The 18,346-nt window shown below is 41.3% G+C and overlaps 1 protein-coding gene across 8 annotated transcripts in view; it reads right to left on the bottom strand.

The window, feature by feature from the left end:
- The window catches only part of LOC123956824 (chemokine-like protein TAFA-1), a 113,908-nt gene that overhangs the window by 12,995 nt on the left and 82,567 nt on the right, over positions 1–18,346 (bottom strand). For all 8 annotated transcript variants that reach the window (XR_006821644.1, XR_006821643.1, XR_006821645.1 and 5 more), the window contains exon 3: positions 6,053–6,193. Coding sequence is in view for 5 of the 8 variants with exons in the window: in XM_046029281.1 (XP_045885237.1) it covers positions 6,053–6,193 (141 nt within the window). In the remaining 3 variants the exon portion in view is untranslated. The remainder of the gene's footprint in view (positions 1–6,052; positions 6,194–18,346) is intronic.

Below are 18,346 nucleotides of genomic sequence, written 5' to 3'. Positions count from 1 at the left end.
TCACTCTCTGGTGACCACTGACCTCCAACAGTCGTTTTACTTTTACTACTCCCAGTGCAACCGTCAGCATAGAGGGTATAACCTTTGTTCTAACATCAGCAAACTTTACCCCTCCCCTGTGTCCGCTGAGGAGTGCAAGACAACTGACCACAGTCCCATCTACCCCTTTTGGGCCGACTATTTTCAGATCCATCTGTTTACAAGCTGAAAGCCTTCAATGTGATTTAAGGCACCAACACCAATTAACACGATCCTCTCATGCCACCATAAAGTTGCTGCTGTATTACTGTCAAAGATGACAGATGGGCTTGGAATAATCCGCAAACAAGGACTGAAAGAGTGTTTGATTCAAGATGTTAACCATGTAGCAGGCTGGAGTCTTTAGCTTTGATGGACAAACAACCGAAAGTGAGGCTTGAATTGATTGAAAAACATGAAGCGCTGGACCTTTTACAAGTGCATCTGTCAGATCACTGGTGAGCGGGCCCTATGATGGATTGAACTCACTGACACGTCCCTGCCAGGTAGCAGAATGTTTGAACACCTTGACGGATGAGGAAGAGAATTGATTTCTGTCTGTGTCAAAATGTGAATACGTGTCTATGGGCTCAATGAATAGTTAATGTTTTTTAACTTGGAGCGGCCTGCACTGCACCCGGCGGACTTGAATTAATCATAGCAAAATGATGGCTTCCAGTGATGTCAACCATAGTGTCTGTTTTTTGGTGAGTCACTTAAATCAGTCGCTTTCAGTCACGATCTGGACCAGAAAGCAATTAGACTTTATATTCTTGTGCCTTTTTGTTGGGTTAAATTTACAGTTTGGGGTGCCAGATCGATGCTTTCCCACAAGATGTTGGTAAGCAAAAAAGTCTCGCCTTTCTTTCACTTTCTATCTTTCACTGACTTATTCAGGTAATCTAAATCTAAAACCAGAAAGTCCTTTGTCTCCTACCAAATCAGTTTACGTCAGTGCTCTGCAATTGCCCTGAATACTCACTTATTAACTAAACAAACGGCCAATCATTCAGTTATTTATTCACATAACTAAAGCAAGTAAGCAAAAAGAATTACAGTGAACTGCTCGATACAAAAAAAATCCATCTTAATGAGACAGAGGTATCAGTTCAAGAATTGTGCAACAGCAGTGAAGTATTCAAAGGGTCACAGGAGCATGAAGCAAATGAAGCAAGTGTATAATTACAGCAGGAATGAGACTTGGACCCCTGAACCCGAGGTCAGCTTCAGAGAGTCATTATTCTGCATTAATCTTTGCCACTCTCAGAAAAGAGGGAGCTGAGGTTTGATTAGCCATTCAGAAAATATCGTTTGGCTGCCTAATCACACATCTTTTCTGAATTTCTGAATTTGTAATAGACACCCTGGCACCCGCAGACTTGAAGAAGAATTCCTGTGTTTTCGTTTGATTGCTTTCAGAATGGTGTTTGAATTCAAATTAATTCTTAGAAATGCCACAGAAAGGTTTTCCTACTTTACATGACCTCAGATTCATACAGGTAACGCTGGAATTTACACTTACACATACATACAGGGACATATATCAGAAGTAATGCAAAACATTGGCACTGATGGTGGAAATTACAATGACTAAAAATACATATGAGGTAATTTCTGCTAATATTGTTACATTTAAACTATATAGTTTTTAAAAGTTTAATTCTATGTTATAATTCCCTTTTGAATTTGTCTGTGCATTTTTGAGCATCAATGAGTGAGTGTAACTTTGTGCCTGTAGAGTTGGTGTGTGTCTGTATGTAGGTGCGTACGTGCGTGCCTATTAATGGATGAACAATGACTCCTTTATGTGGGTACAAAACAGATTTGCAAAAATGCATCTCCCACACAGCCTTGTGTTTCTTTACTTCTCTCTCTGCACATTATGATGTAGAGAGGGAGCGGGAACAAAAAACAAAACTAAGGAGACCTTCCAACTCCAGTTGAGGGTCAGATCCTCTCCAGGAAGAGTTCAGGTTGAGAATCTAATCACATTGTCAATGCTGTGGGAGCTCAGTGGGATGTGATAAAGATGGAGGAGATAACCTGCTTCACAATCATTATCTTCAGCGTCTTCAAAGATACAAACATCTTTTGGACCCAGGAGAATTTCACAGTTAGTCTTTCCTTATGTCTGCCTGTGTGTGCGTGTGTGTGGTTGTTTGTTAGTACGAGAAAGGAGTTTTGTATTGTACAGTATAATGTGCTCCTTCTCTCTATCCCCTCAGGCAACATTTGCAGCAGGTATAAGTCTTGCCAACCACAGTAGCATAGAACAATATGAGAGCCAAACTGCGGGGGGGCAGAGATTTTATAATGGGAGGATTAGATGTTCGCTTGGCTGTTCTTGGGTGTCATCAGTTTGGACTTTGCTATCCATGCAAACAAGCAATAAATAAGCTCTCTGAGATCAGATATGCAAAACACATGTAAGGTAAAGGTTTGCCATTAAGGAGGTGTTTTGTTTGATAAACTACATTCCTATGTAATGAGACAAACAGTTTAAAAGACTGTGTAATCTGTGCATCTACTTGACCAATGATGTATGTGGATGTACTGCGGCACTTCTTGTCCCTCCCCTCAAGTAGCGTCCATGTGCGTTTCCCTCCTGGATGTATCTCAAATGTACCATGACAACCTGTCATGCTCGGCTATACGCGCCTGCAGCCAAACAGAAGGGTTCATTCCCCACCAGTAATCAGCAGTGAGTGAGCATCTGAGTGCATCTCTTGTTGAAAGAGTTTACCGCTACAGCAGCACATGATAACACAAAGTGGTGGCATGTGTGCATATTAGGGCATCTACATGCATGTGTTAAATAAATTAGTGTATATGTATGTGGCGGTGTGTGTACAGCCATACTATAGGGGCTTACATGCCTCCTACACTGGGATAAAGGCAGTGGCGCAGTGATGAGCGCCAGATCTCAGTGCATGTGATTGGCCTGGCAAGGTTGGAGAGATATGAGCGTTTGACTTGTTAAAAGGGATGTTCTTCACCAAGAGGCTTGTTGGCCTTGACGTAACTGGGACATAGTTCTCCTTGTCAGAGTTAATCATCAACTCCCACTACAGGGATAATCTGACAGAAGGACCCCCGCTGAGCATGACACATAAGCTGTTGTCACATCCCCCTATATAACTAATAACAACCCAATCAGTTATCAATAGCTGAAATGCTGACAGAACCCCATTTGGCTTTATTCATGAGGCAGTAAATACTCAACAATGGGACTGATCTTCACTTTGTGCTTTGATGTTAAATTTTGATGCTAATGTCCAATAATACAGCACATCAGGGAGGCTGCCTGTTTCTGAAAATTTGGCCAAAGATAAAGGAGTGTTCATTCCTCCAGGCTCTGTATGTGTGTCCAAACCAAATGACCTCTGAAATATATACTTTTGATTTGTTCTATCAGAGCGTTGCTTATTTATTATTTTCTTTTTGTGGAACATAACCTGTGTACGGTACAGTGGCGGCAGTTGTCCCCCAGGGGGTGGCGAGATGAGCTGGGCTCGTTCCTCATCTGGACGGAACATTAATAACGCCGGGACCTGGGGAGAAAGCTCCATCTGGGCCAGGCCGGTGCGCTGCTGAGGGGACAGACCACTGACTCCACAAGTCTATAATCCCTCACATAGTGCAACGGCTGCCTGCGGGGCCCAGTTGACAAACACGTGCAACATTCAGGTATAGCTTTCCTAGATCATCTAAACCCTTGAACGGAGTGCCCCCCTCCTGTGTCCATTTATTTCCACACTTACAAAAAAAGATGCTTTAATTAAATGCCGTGTTTGCAATGCCTGACACTTCCGACTACAAATTAGCTCTTATGAATAATCACATAATTATTTGGTCTGCCCTTCAGCCCTTATCCCGTGGTGGTTTCAGTGTTAAATAAATAAACAGCCTGATTCACTTTCAAGCAGGTGAAAATTATCCAAGAGCAGAGGCAAAGGCCCCAACTAAAGGAAATAAAACTATTAAGGGGTCAGGTCAACCCTTTCACTGTGGTGCAGTGGTGCTCAATACTGTAGCTTGCTGCTCACTGACTTGTCATTTCCATTTTTAACACCACTCCCTCTCTAAGTGCTTGTTGATCAATACACTAACAGCAAGGACTCTCTCACTCTTGGGAGCCTGAAGCACAGAGGCATAAAGTGTTAATGACATCTCCACCTCCATTCCTCAGTCGGTAGTTTTTGATTTGTGTATCTTTGTCCAACTTCTACTGGCAACTTCTTTGGATTTCCTTCCGGAGGAGACAGGGGGTGTCTCTCTGTACAAGGACAACACAGTCCGCTAAAAAAAAAGTTGCATCTCAAGGTCAGAGCTCTATATATGTTTCATTCAGGTGATGCCTCCAACCACAAGGCAAACACATCACTTTCCTGAACAAAATGTCTCAAGGACTAAAAATTCAGCAGTTTTATATATTTAAAAGTTTTATGTGGGTGTGGGTAATTTTTCATCAAACCACGAGAGAGTTCTTTTTTGTTGTCCTTGGCTCATATCTAATTCATGTTCTAGGATCTTCTTGAGTGTCAGCTGTGGCTAACCAACCCTGTGAAGCCCACTGAGTGAGCCTGTCTGGCCCTTCATGTTGACATCCCTCATAATGCAGATTTTTTGGTGTCATTTCTTTGTGAGAGGGCCGTCAGAGAGATGACTTTGATCTCTGCTGAAGATGGGCGTGAAGAAAGATCAAGACTGAGGAGCAATAAATGAGCTCTGTGGAGTGAAGGGGGCATCGCAGTTCTGTCTCAGTAGACTTGCGACATCCTGTCGACTTTTTTTCCCCATGGAGCTGCCTCTGCCTGATTGTTTTTCTCAGCTAAGGTAATTCAGGTGCACTAGCCTGGAGCTTCCCTGACTGTTTATTAGTTATTCATTTCCATCAGCCTGAGCTGCCTTAGGCGATGTCATCTGCAACGTGTTCCCTATTCAGGTGTTCAACAGCCCAATTGGATCATCCTTTATCTCCCATGATGCCCAACAGCACAGCACTACTGGGTTGTTAATGGTTGAATGTATTTTTGTTATTGGAAAAATCACAGCCATACAGCAGAGAAAGTTATATTGGAATATGTTGTAGGTCTTTGTCTGAGATGCTTATTAAAGCATGTGAAAAATAAGTATTTTGGAAATAATAAATTTAAACCTGACGCCTTGAAATCCATATCACACATGTCATGTAGATAGCTGTAGTTAGTAATCTCTTAATTATTCAAAAATGCATGTATAGTCAAAGTAATACTATAATTATCAACAGAAATATGCAGTAACATCTTCTCAGTTTTTTCCCCCTTAGTCTGATGTAACAATGCATATTTTCTGAATTCTATCCTAACACAAATTACTTGATTATTATTAAGATGATCTTTCATTGGAATCACTTTGTTAACAAGATGTAAGTAATATCCTGATTTTGTTTCATGACAGGGTCATGGTTATTTTTAATTTGACATGCATACTTTTTCTATACCAGAAATATGCAACGTGTTGTTGTAAATAAACGTTCTGTAGAATTACTGACTACTGGAAAAAACAAATCTATAGGCAGAAATAGATCAGTACTGTATTATTCTGCAAAACCCTGGATTACTTTAAAATCCAATTTTCTCTTTACATCCACTGCCAATGTCTTTAACATCCTTGCTTTCAATAATATCTGCTATGGCAAGTACAGTATAGTTAAGGTAACTGAAAGATTGTAGTTAGGGCAAATAAAAACATGAATGCTGATTGCAGGTCTGTGACAACAGGCAAACTCCGGCCTCTTGCATGAAAGTCAAACACGCGACACGGCATCAACCACCCAGGCATCAATAAAGTTACTTTCAGTCTCTCTGCAGGGCACACCACTTCCTGCGTTGGCACTGAATGTTGGCCTGTTGGATGTTTTGCGTACATAATTCCTAGGGATATTGGACTAGGTACAAAAAGTATCAAATAGGCAAGGACTTTTTCTCTCACAAGAGCCTTAAGTAATAAGTAGTCAACAGCAGCACAATGTTAAAACATAAGACTTCCTCACCATCCACACAGGAGGGTTTGTTGCGTGTCGTCCCAGCCACTTTCCCCGGTAAACAGGAGCACTTGACTGTCTGAGAGCGCTCCTCAATACGATTCTTGTTACAGCATCGGTGGGCAGCAATCACCTCACATGTACCTCCCTCTGCAGACAGATAGACAGACACAAAGGTACACGGTCAGTGCATGTGAGAGATCAATAGGAAACAAGTAACTGAAAATGAACAACAACATTGAAAGGTCCCATAACTTTTCATTAACTGACCGTACATGTGTTTTTATCAACATCGAAAATCAGGAAACTTGACTACCTCACATGATATCATGTGAGGCACGCTGCAGTACAATCACTGGGCACTTACACTGTAAGTATGTGTAACAAATTGGCCCTCGAGGCATCTCAATTATGTCTTCTAATTGCCTCTCACTCAGTGCTGGCTGTCCTCACTCCATACCAATCAGTCCATGATGAAGATCACATCATGCACTTGCTGTGTATTAATGTGTCTGCCTTTGCATCCTTGATATCTTCCATATGTTGTCATTATGATTAAAAAGTGATGAATCTGCTGTCTGATCTTCACCAGTGAAGACCTGGCAGTCATAGGCATCAGTCATAGATTTAGATGGCTGACAAATTTTAGTCCCGTGACTGAGCCAATACAGTCTATACTAAAGCATTAACTCCAAAGCATAGGTGACTTCAGTCAGAGCAAATGCTGTACAATAGGTCTTGGGTCTGACAAAGGAGGATGTCAAAAAAATTCAGTGAAAAGAGAAGGCAATATGCGCCGATGGCGGTACTGGGTCAAAATAACAATAGGGAGGATTGCCCAGGGGAGGGAGAGGGGGTGATGGAGCTGAGGGACATCCTGAAATGAGTGAGACAGGCAGAGAGAGAGAGCTAGAGGACAAGGTGTGTCTGGCTGCCAGGGACTGGCCATGCCAGTGAGTAATGAGGGAGCCACTGGAAGTGCCCCCTTCACACAATTATAAAGCGTGGGGCTAATGCAGCCAGCAGAGCTGCAGGAGAGAGGCCCTCCATCACCGCTCTCTTCTTTCCTTACGCCCCAGGAAAAACTCTTTATCTTTCTTTGACAGCCAGTGCAACAGACACCAGCATCCAACAATTAAACTGGAGCTCACCCTCAGACAGAGGAGAGGAGAGGAGAGGAGAGTTGAACTTACCCACTCCAATCAACAGAGTGAATAGATGTGCAAAAAGAAGGGGAGACAACGAAATGCCACATTTCATCTTGTTTGTGTCTTATTTGTCTTGGCCGTACCAAGTTTTAAAGAGAACATCCTGCTGCAGTTAGAAGATGCATTTGCTTCCACTGGCATGACAACAACCGGTGTTCTAGCTGGGTAGGCTGTGCAAATGTTTGCAATGGCTTGGGTCATGAATTACGGAACTGAGCTCCCAGCAGCCTCGACAAGTTTGGCAACAGTTTTCCTCTCCCATTCCCATCAATGTCTGCCGTGGCCAGACCAAAGGCCGCCGAGTCCTGGATTAAAAGGCAAACATTTGCAGTCCTGCTGGACCGTGCTGTCGTGCAGTATTAATGTCACTCTCTCAACGCTTGTTGTTAGATATTTCTGGGCCAGAGTAGGTAGAAAAGAGACTATAAAAGTGAAGAGAAAAATCCCTTGAGTGTGCTAAAACCCCAAACCCCACAATGTGTTGGCTTGTTGAATATTTTACTGACAGTTTCCTGACCTGCAGACTTGCTTTCAAGTCAAAGGAGATCTCTGAATAAGTGAGGATTTTGCGTTGCGTCACAGAATACTGAATTGGCTTGAATCCCCTCAGCTAGCTTCAATGCCTTGATTTGCAGGTTAGCACAACAGAGGTGTAACCAACTAAAATCTGACAAGGGACAATAAAAGGCAACACCCCATCTTCATATCACTTATTTCACATGACCTGTCCTGATTTGGGACTTTGATTCATTTTCATCACTGAAACTTAAGTTAGAGAAGCATTATGTAGCTTGTATGTATCAAATATTCCAAACTGTGTGTTTCCCTATTTTTATCAAAGGCACATAAGTCCACAAATTGACCATTAATTGCAAATGGGATGCTGGGAAAACTAATCCACTGTTACATAAAATAGTACCTAAGCAGGTATAGCTGTAAACATACATACATACATACATAAGCGTCAACAATAACAAAGCTTCAGTAAGATAAAGGAGGTTGGGGTGGTGAAAAAAGTTGTTGCAGCAAGGAGTGTTGGTAAGTGTATCAGATAAGACATCAATCAGCTGATTCAAAAGCATCTTCCACTGCTGAACTAAAACCACGCTCCATTCTAAATGTTGTACAGGAAGTAGTCGTCAACTTTTGAAGACTGGGCAATATATGACTTGCAAGTATTGTAGTTTAGAAGGAAGCCCACCACAAAGGAAATGCTCCATGGTATGACGGGAGTTGGGAGGATGAAGCATGAAATATAGAATTATGAAAGCATTAAATAAAATCAACATCACATTTACATCACATTAAAATCTACATTTCATCTGATGTTATGATAACAACTCAAAACAAAAACAGAACAATGATAACCTACGCTACATCAAGCAAGTACTAAGTTGTTGCCAGATGATTTTCAACCTGTACTAAAAGTGTGTGGCACATTCAGAAATCTACTGTAAAAGAAAACATGGTACAATTTGTAAAATGACCATCAGTAATGTGAAGAGTACAAGGTTTGTGAGTCTTGAACTTCAGGCACTAAAAATGCCTATGCATATCTTACTTTTAGACTTCTGACTGAATGCAGGTAAGTTGGATGAACATATTATTTTGATTATTAAGATTATTATAATGATTGCCATTAGAGTTGGGGTTATCCTAACAGACAGACAGACAGACAGACAGACACACACACACACACACACAAGCATGTGCTTATGTGTCTGTGTATCAGCTAGGGGGTGAGGTCCAACCATCAGGCAGGTGGACATTAGGCGTGATCACTATGAACCATCTGGTATGTGGAGGAGAGAGCAGTGTAAATGGCTTTCCGATGACTCTACTGGGCCAGTCACGAGAGCCACTTAGACGACAAATTGTCACTTGGACTACACATAATCCCATTCAGGTAGCTATTGTTTTTTAATCTGTCTGGGTTTGTGTGTGTCACTGTGCCCACATGAGTAGGTTTGTGTGTTTATGCATATGATATTTTTGGGTATTCTACAATTATCATACATACTGCTGAAATGCACGGCAGTTAGGAACTGTGTGTGCATTATAGTACAATATGGGACCACAACAACTTGAGACATGACTGCAGGTTGTGATGGATGTAGTGCTTGGAGCCTGTCAGGCATTTAAAGGGGTTAAACCAAACTGCTAAGATGGAGTGGGTGGCTGTGCACTCTAGCCTTTGGTAAGGGGAGGTGAAGGGCATCGATGGGACCACTGATTGGTCATTTTTCTCTTGGCGGCTCACAGTGACAGCAGTCATTAAATGACTGGATGAGGTGATTATGTTTAAGGAAATCAATGCTTCATTGTTTTCAGCTTAGCCCAACGGCCAATTAGGAGCTGTTAGTGAGGTATGGTTGTAAAACGTGGACATAAATAGGGGAGAAGCTCAAACTTTTTAAAAAAATGCAAAGCTGCATATACAGTATACATAATCTTTTACACATAAATGTACAGTATTGGCCCAATATATTTTATGGAAATTATGTTTGGAAAAGTGGGGATTGTCTGACAATTAAAGGACCAGACAATATTCTTTTTGAATGGCGAGAGTACTGCTCTAACACTGACTGCAGAGAGTGTTGTTATTTTATGGGTTATTTGTAGCCTTAATGTGGCATACTTAGCGTTTTTAACTCGGTTTATAGTGTGACTTTTAGATAGTCAGCCCTCAAGTGTTTTGCTAAGCCAGTTAAACCTACAACAGCTTCTGAAGGATTGTGTTTTGCCGCCATGGAGAAAATTGTGTCATGACAAGTGAAAACAAGTCCAAAGCATCTCCCGATGTCTTTACTGCAGAAACTGCTTAAAACCCATGCAGATAGATGGGTCACCATCAAGAGCTACAACTATCAACCCATGATGGGAAGGATTATGTCTGTGCATAAACTCAAGGTTAAATTAACCAGTGACATTGTAAAGACTCCAGGCTCACAGGAATGAAAGTGACACTTTCTTTTTATCCTCTGAGTGACAAAGAACGTACTGGGATTGCCTCTCACTGCATTTGGCAATTTTTTGACACAAAGATAAATGCAGGTGTTCGTGACAATGTCACCACAAAAAAAAAAAGAATCCTACTACACCTTGACTCAGCATCAACAACTATAATCTATGCAGAGTGGCCAAATCACTGCAGTAATCACTGGCTCCCCATCAGCAAGTATTTCTGTCACTCCCCACCTCTCTCTCTCACACTGCTACAGTTATTAAGTAATGGCATATGGTCGAGGGAAGGAACACAGCAGTCGGGAAAACTTAAGCCTCTCAAGGACTCGTCATAACAACTTAATCAGTGCACACTCGGGTGAAAATGAGTTGTTTCTGCCTGCATGCTGGAGTGCCTGTTTTGTTTTGCCAGACAGGCAGCTGCTGCATCAACCACAGTCCATCTTTCGTCACAATTGCTTGTTTTCTATAGGCTTGTTGTTGTTCCCCAGTGCTTCTGTGTAACTGACAGTTATCCACTGTCTTAGTACCTCTAATTGTCAATTTACAATCTCAGGAGGCAACAAGAATTATGGTTCCCACTGTCAGCAAATAAATGTAGACATGTATTGTAAAATAAACATGCAGTTCTTATTCAAGAAGCAGAGGGAGAGCTGCATTTGAAATGATTGCTAAAAATGATGCACATTTGGAGGACAAATTGAGACTGTCCACAGTTGCCTTTTTACAAGTGAACAAAGTTACTTTGTACTGTGCGCCAGATAAGTCAAATCAAACCCCCGAAAAGTTTCATTAAGCAGCAGATTGTTATTGAGTTGTTTTTTTTTATGTCAACTTTTCTTTCTGTGAAATCATGCATAATGGAAAATGACCCTTTTCTATGACTTGTAGTGCACAGTTTCAAACACAATACAATGAATCTGATTGAAAAGTTGTCAGATATGGCCAACATTAAAAAAGCTCTATTCTGATTGTCTCGATTAGTTGTATGTTTTTCAGACTTGAGGGAAGAAAAAAGAATGATATTAATGATCTGTTTCAAGAAGCAAAGCCATCAAAGTGGCTGTGGGCAAGCTGCCCCACTGCATATATGTTTAATGATGCTCATCAGAATTTAGTTTTTCATCACTTAAACATCAAGTTGGAACTTCATGAACACTCCCCCCGATTACTTAGGATAATGTTTAAACATGCTACAAAGCACCGTCGAGTGGATTCCATATGGAGGCCTTAGAGGCAATGCCAGAGAACAACGTTTCATGTCCTTCCTCTTGGCATCTGATGGTTTATATATTTTTATCAGAAATTACGCAACCCTCATTTACTGCTCATATTCCTCTACTTCTGCAACAGGACCAGTTAAAATGAGTAGTGTGTGAAAATAAATCCCTGGGAGGAGTAGAATTAGACCTCACTGCTATATTTTTATGATGGAGCATATCTCTTCTGTGGTCCTACTGCTCTCTGAATCACACCTCATGGAGTATGGAGGAGATGTGTGAAGTAGCAAGAATAGGAGAAAAGCACAGACTGACTGCATGCATAGTGCATACTTCTGTGTATGTGCCACATTAGAGTTATGCTGTTAGGCATGTCATTGAATAGAGGTGTTAACATGGACATTGGCTGTGTGTACTCCACACGAGAAAGAATGCTTTGTTGGCAAAAGCATAAAAAGACACCATACCTACATGTCAATGGTTTGGATATGTAGTACTTCTTTGCGGTGCTGAAGTTCTCCTGGCCTTTGAGAGTAAAGTGTCCACTAAAGCTTGCCACTTGTTCTCACTCTGAAGCCCTCTCCCAGTGAGCTGACTCTTGCCAATGAATAATAAAAGGTAGCCTCAAGGAGGAAGACTACCAGAGGAGCTTGCACCATTCACCACTAAACTAAAACTAAAGAAGTCTAAGGAGTGCCAGCTTTGGGGCAATTTAGGGTGCAGACCATTGTTTATTCAATCTCAAAAACAGCTTGACCCATGTGTCACTGAGGAACTGGAATGAATTCACCATTCATCAAGTGCCCATCAGCACCCTGTTGCAGTGATCCGTATGCTTTCTCTGACCTCAGCCAATGTGAAGGCTTTAGGCTGGTTTCTCACTGACCCTTCTGTGGCCTGGATTTCACTTTCCTCCTGAGGCTTCATCACCCACTGTAATGGGAGTAGACAAACAAGTGGACATAGTAGCTACAGTAGCGCCTGTAGCTACCACAATCCTGAGGGGGAGAGAGAGAGAGAGAGACTCCAGAGCTCAAGGTGACTGACAGCAACCACTGACCCAGCTATACTGGAGTCACACCAATCAATGTTGTTTTTCCCCCTCTGCTGGAATGGCTTACTTCTGAATCTAGCAATAGTCCTACAGAATACTAAAAACTGCTCTAGTACAGTGGGTCCAACTCACAGAAACCTACTGTGAATGGGTTTGATAAATAAGGAGAAAGCCAGGAAAAAAGAGACAAGAAAGAAGAGACAGACAGAAGAATCTTAGTATACACCTGGCTTTTAACAGGTATTCTTCATCATGCATGGAGACATGGCTCCAGTTTACTGAATAGGAAAAGTATCGTGCAGCAATTGGACCATTGGTGGTAATAGTCTTGACATCTTTAACAGGTAATTCCATTAGTACGAATAAGAGATGCGAGGTGCTGCTGGCCACGGCCCTGGTCGATTCTTAATCACCTGTATGGGTTTCCTCTTGTGGGCCTGTATGACTCCAATGCTCACATCTTTATGGTTATTAAAGTTAACGATTGCTGCGTGCCTCATTTACCAAGGCTCTATCAATACCAGTTCAGCACCATGAAATTACCCCAGTCCAGAGGGAGCAGCGTGACAAACCGGATTAAGAAGGGTTCTGTAATGCCTTGGCATATATAACTCTCCGTGTCATGGACTCAGCCCACTGCAAGAAGACCCACTGCCAAGCTCAAGCCCAGCGAAGGGAGGGGCACTACAGGGGCTCCTGACAACCATTATAGCTTAAATGTCAATTCGAGCTTTTATTACACATATGGTTGTTTAGAAAAGTGATGAAAACTACTAGCTGGCAGTTAAAAAAAACAACCCAAACACAGTTTAGGAGAAAACACATTAAAAGTTCTCAGAAGTTACCTTCCAGATGAAAGTGATTATGGTAAATATATGCAGGATGTAACCTACTTCTGTAGTCTTTCAGGTGTAAGGATAACTTTGTTGGATACTCTTTTATGCGCATGACAGTTATATTTTGTATGAAAAAGGGCTTCATTGCATTTTAAATGTGGTATCAAAATAAAAACCAGCAGTAAAGGGGAGAGATGGTTTGTGTCCCTTCACTTACATCCCGCTTTTCTTATTCCCTTGACAGGAGGGTGAAGCCAGAAATAGTGCAGTGCCAGAAACACTATTGTAAAGAATTTACTATATGCTGTCACAGTCATATAAAGAGATGCTATACATAAAGTCAGTAAACGTCTATTTATCACTTTTTCTTACTTTACTCCTCTCTTCTGCTGTGTGTCTTTACAGTCTTGTAATTACAAAACAATGCAACCATTGGATCCAAGCATACAGGTATGACCACACCTCTCTGTGTTTTACTGCACTCTGCAGTACAGTTGGTGGTGCCTGACCTCTGTCCAATGTCCATATGACACAGGTCACTGCTCGCTCTAAATGAGAGTCGGATGGTGAAATGAGAAACTAAATTGTCCATTCAAAATCACCAAACTGCCTTTCTGAACGGCACCACAGAGCAGCCTTCAAAAAGTGACATTCCTTGGTAGAAAACAATTGGATGCTGTGAGCCCTGGAAAATGGACTGAGTACAGACCATGAGTTTCAGTTCACCTCTTCTAAAAAAAAGACAAAGAAGTTCTGAAAATGGTTTAAAATAAAGTTTTGAAATGCCATAGAAGATTGTTGACTTAGACCTGCTTGGTCGAATCTTGTGTGACACAGAATGACACAGTGGAGGAGGTGTGTGATGCAGAGAACATGGTGGCTGTCTCATACAGCAATCACGCCATACCCGGGCTTCCTCGTGTAGGGTCTGGAACGCCATGTCGCTCTAGGTTCAGGTGAGGTCTGTCTGGGTTACAACACAATGCATTATCTAATATGCATAATGCATCAGCAGGCACTTAACATCAAATTATGGATGCATGCAAACCTTCTCAGAGTGGTGCATGTAGAGTAGCACTTTGCTGTGCAAATAATTTGCCCACTTTCTGTAGAGCCAAGCAATTAGGCATTGCATGATTTTGCATAACTGGACCCAAAATGCAATAAATGTCAATCAGCTATAATCCATCTCAATAAAATTGTAAATCTGCCTTTAAGTTTAATGGCAGTTTTTAATGTTGTCTCTTATTAATTCATTATTATTAATAATGAATTTTATTGCAAACACTTGCGTGCTCAAACAGCATTTTAAACAATGTGACACACATGCTGTACAAATACATACCTCCATGATGCAAATGTATTGTTTAGCTAGAAAGCTGTGAAAAGTGATCTTTGCCATGGAACTTCTTAAGGTCCATTTCAGCCAAAACAGTCTGGTCTCAGGCATGTACAGCATGCTACATCAAATGCCAAGGATCAATTAACCAAAGGTTATAGCTTTTGCACATCTTCTGATATTTACCACCTGTATTCTCTATTTAAGTCAAGTGTCAGCCTGACATGTACATGACAAAGAGTTTTCTACTAAGCACCTTATTATAACGGATATTGGCTTTTAAATGACGCATTCGTGAAATGATAATTGCATGACAGAGCATTGATCACTTTCCCAAATACCAACTTCCATATGATCAATCTAAGCAAGAGCAAAAGGGAGAAAAATCAATATGCTAAACACTTAGCTCCTGTTTGACAATGCCGAGTAACAATGTCAGATGTGGCATTTAGCGGCTGACCTTGCTCTCGGTAGCGGCAAGGACAAGGGTGTGTTGTGGGCTACGGAGAAGACCGGAGCATGGCTGAAGAAATTGTATTTAAATTGATCAGACTAGAGCCATTTTTTAATATCTTCCTTTTAGATGATAGGTCATACACAAAAATTTTATTAAAAATGGATCAAACAAAGGCAGTAGTTAGGCAAGATAACAACCATTTCTCATTAGATTCCCTTACTTTCATTGCAGTGGAATAGAAACCGTTTGCCTTACTTTTGCTATATATACAGTATATAGTTTAAACTAGGGTAGGCAAAGTTTCTAAATTTTTTTTAGTGGTGTGTGACTGTCGGCGACTTTCCAAAAGCAACAATCGACTGGCCAGGTGTGTAGAGGTGAGAAAGTAGGGTTTCTGCTACTATCTCAAGCCCTTATTTCATTCTTTAGCCCACTATTTCTGTCACATTTTGTGTGTGCAAATGAGTGCAGAGACTGTCTGAAAATGTGGGCCGTTATCCCCTTCTTTAAACAATTATCGCATCTCGCCCCTCTCTATGACAGCCATCTTTTCACCCCGCATTCCAGTGTGGCCATTTAGAACAGCAAACACAGTATAAACATTTTGCCTTCCAAAGTGGTCAGATGACAAATCATACTAACTAATTGTTTTCCAATAAATGAGGGATCCTATACGTTCTCAACACATGATTAAATGTAATTGTAGCCAACAATTGTGTGGGAAATTATTAAATGAAAGGAGTCTTTTAGTTGTGCTCTGTTTCTTCACTGTAGAAGTTAATTATCATCCTCATAAAGCATTGCAGATACCTTTAGAGAACAGGTTCTCAATCCCGTCAGAGGGTAGAATTGAGACTATTGAAAATACAGCACAATACACAATGTGTAAAACTGATTAACTAGTTGTTAAATAGACATCGGACAATGACGATCTATTTTGGTGTCACAGAGCATAAAATGGGTTTTCAACCTTTTTCTCCACCTGTGGGAAAGAATCATAGCAATGACAAATGACTATAAGCGAGACATGATTTGTGGGGTGGGGGTAAGAATGAGTGGAGAAGGGGAGCGTAGTTATTTGCAGACTCTAAAATCGGGACAATATAAGAAGTGGAACACAATTTGGCATCAGATTACTCACAGTGATATCCATCAAAACACACAATTCAGTCACTCAATATCATTACTGTCGGCTTGATAAGCTTTTAAGCTGGTGATAACATCTTGATGTGGTAACACAAGTGGGAGAAGAGTCTCAGTCTCATCGGTTTCCATTGTTGAGGCCACAACAAAGAAAAATGAACCATGTACCACTGCAACGAGATATGAGATGATTCATTAGAAAAATGATTGACTAGTTTATCATTAACAAGCCGCCATCTCACATCCCCGCAGAGATGAAGACGACAAACTTTCTCCACTCTTGACATCTCTTTGAAACAATACTTTTATATTCTGGTGAATTCTGGTGCGTTTATTAAGAGTGGATTTATGTGAATCTTGTTTTCTCTCTGTGCAGATACAATATTGCAATCAAATGCTTTTAAGCATCCTGTGGTTTCTTACCAAACGTCGTAACATTCGGAACACACTGAACTGACTTGCTGGAGCTATGTGAAAGGAAAAAGCACTAACTTTCACGCTTTTCTTTTTTTGACTGAGAGTGATGACTTCATTGTCCGCAGCAATCCTCTGCAGAAAGGAATCAATCATGAATTGAAATATGCCATGAATCAGTCACAGAAAGTATCCCCCATCTACGAGATTAAATATCTGCTGTAATGAATGACATCCTCTTGTACCCCATTAATTATAAAGATTAGAATCATGACTTTTGTTTTGAACTTGTGTCCATGTTGATTATCAAGGTCATTCTCTCTTATAAGAGGACTTACTTGCAAAGAAACACAGAAATTAAATGTTTAAAAAGTAGTTTTCAATGCATTTTATTTCTGTTGCCTCAAATCTTGCTTGTACAAAGTTGTGGTGACAAAATGGAGTCTTGTATCAACAGTAACACCCAATATTCACACACAGTGCATGTACCTTGGGTCTCGTAACTGTGAAACCCTTAAGTAGAGATGAAATGAAATCCTGAATCTCCTCATCAGTCTTGCCTCTACATACCTGTAAATTTGATCTGTGGCACCAGGGTGGACTGTGAAATCATGTGGCTGCACATCAAAGTGTGACTGAACTCAGTGTGCATACTAATGCTAGAGCAATGCATGCACTGAGCTCTGTGATGGAGAGAGGGAAGAAGAGGGAGAGAGCAAGAAAACAAGCAGAGAAAATCTCCCCTTCAAAGAATACATATTGGAAAAACTGAATTGTGTTGACATTTAGTGAATATTTTATCCAGAAGAAAAATAAGGTTAAACAAAATGTTGAGGCACATAAGGTCCACCTTGTATTTTCCCATGCTGGTATCTACCTTTCATCCATAGACAGTACTTTCAAAAATGCCTCCCCCCACCCTCACCCCCTACCTTAATCAAACTTGGGAAGAGATGTGGCTGGTATGGTGCCAAAAGCAGCAGTCACCGTGTGTATCCTCTTTATCCATCATATCCCCTGCATCATTTCCCTGGTCATTGCCTGTGTACTGGTGGTGCTCCAAATTGTGACTGTGGGATCAGAGCTAGGAGATAAGTGATTGTCTCCTGGCAGACAGACAAACTGCCTTGACAGGCAATGAAGAAAGGAGCCTCTGCAAAGCACTTCAGCAGATGCTCTACCTATTTCTCTCTGTTCCGTCTCCCTCCCTCCGTCCATCCATCCATCCATCCATCCATCCATCCATCCATCGCTCTTCAAGGTAGGTCAAAAGAAAGATCCTGCTTGGCAGCTCATTCCTCACTCTGATGAAGCCGCTTGTTAGAGACTCATCAGCTCCTCTCTGTGTCTCACACACACAAACACACACATTCAAACTGCAACGCTATCGTTCACTCTACTTGTCTAAGAATGTCTCCATTTCACTTTTCTCATTGTCTTCCTTTCTTGTGTCTCAGGTCATTAAAGACATCTTCAACAGAGCAGTGTATGAGGGAGGTATGGCACTTGACAGGACTGAACTGTGACGCGTTCAAAGAGGGCAGATCGCACCATGAAGGGGCTCTCATTACCCCAGATCACTGACCAGAGGTCGTCAAGGCTCAGTGGCCCCACTGGCTGGCAGCTGTTGTACCTTTGCACCTTTGCCCTAGAAAACATACATTGGGG

This window comes from Micropterus dolomieu, linkage group LG18 (assembly GCF_021292245.1).
Source record: "Micropterus dolomieu isolate WLL.071019.BEF.003 ecotype Adirondacks linkage group LG18, ASM2129224v1, whole genome shotgun sequence".
Taxonomy (NCBI): domain Eukaryota; kingdom Metazoa; phylum Chordata; class Actinopteri; order Centrarchiformes; family Centrarchidae; genus Micropterus; species Micropterus dolomieu.
The sequence above is the reverse complement of the archived record's forward strand: the minus strand, read 5'-3'. Positions and strand labels throughout refer to the sequence as shown.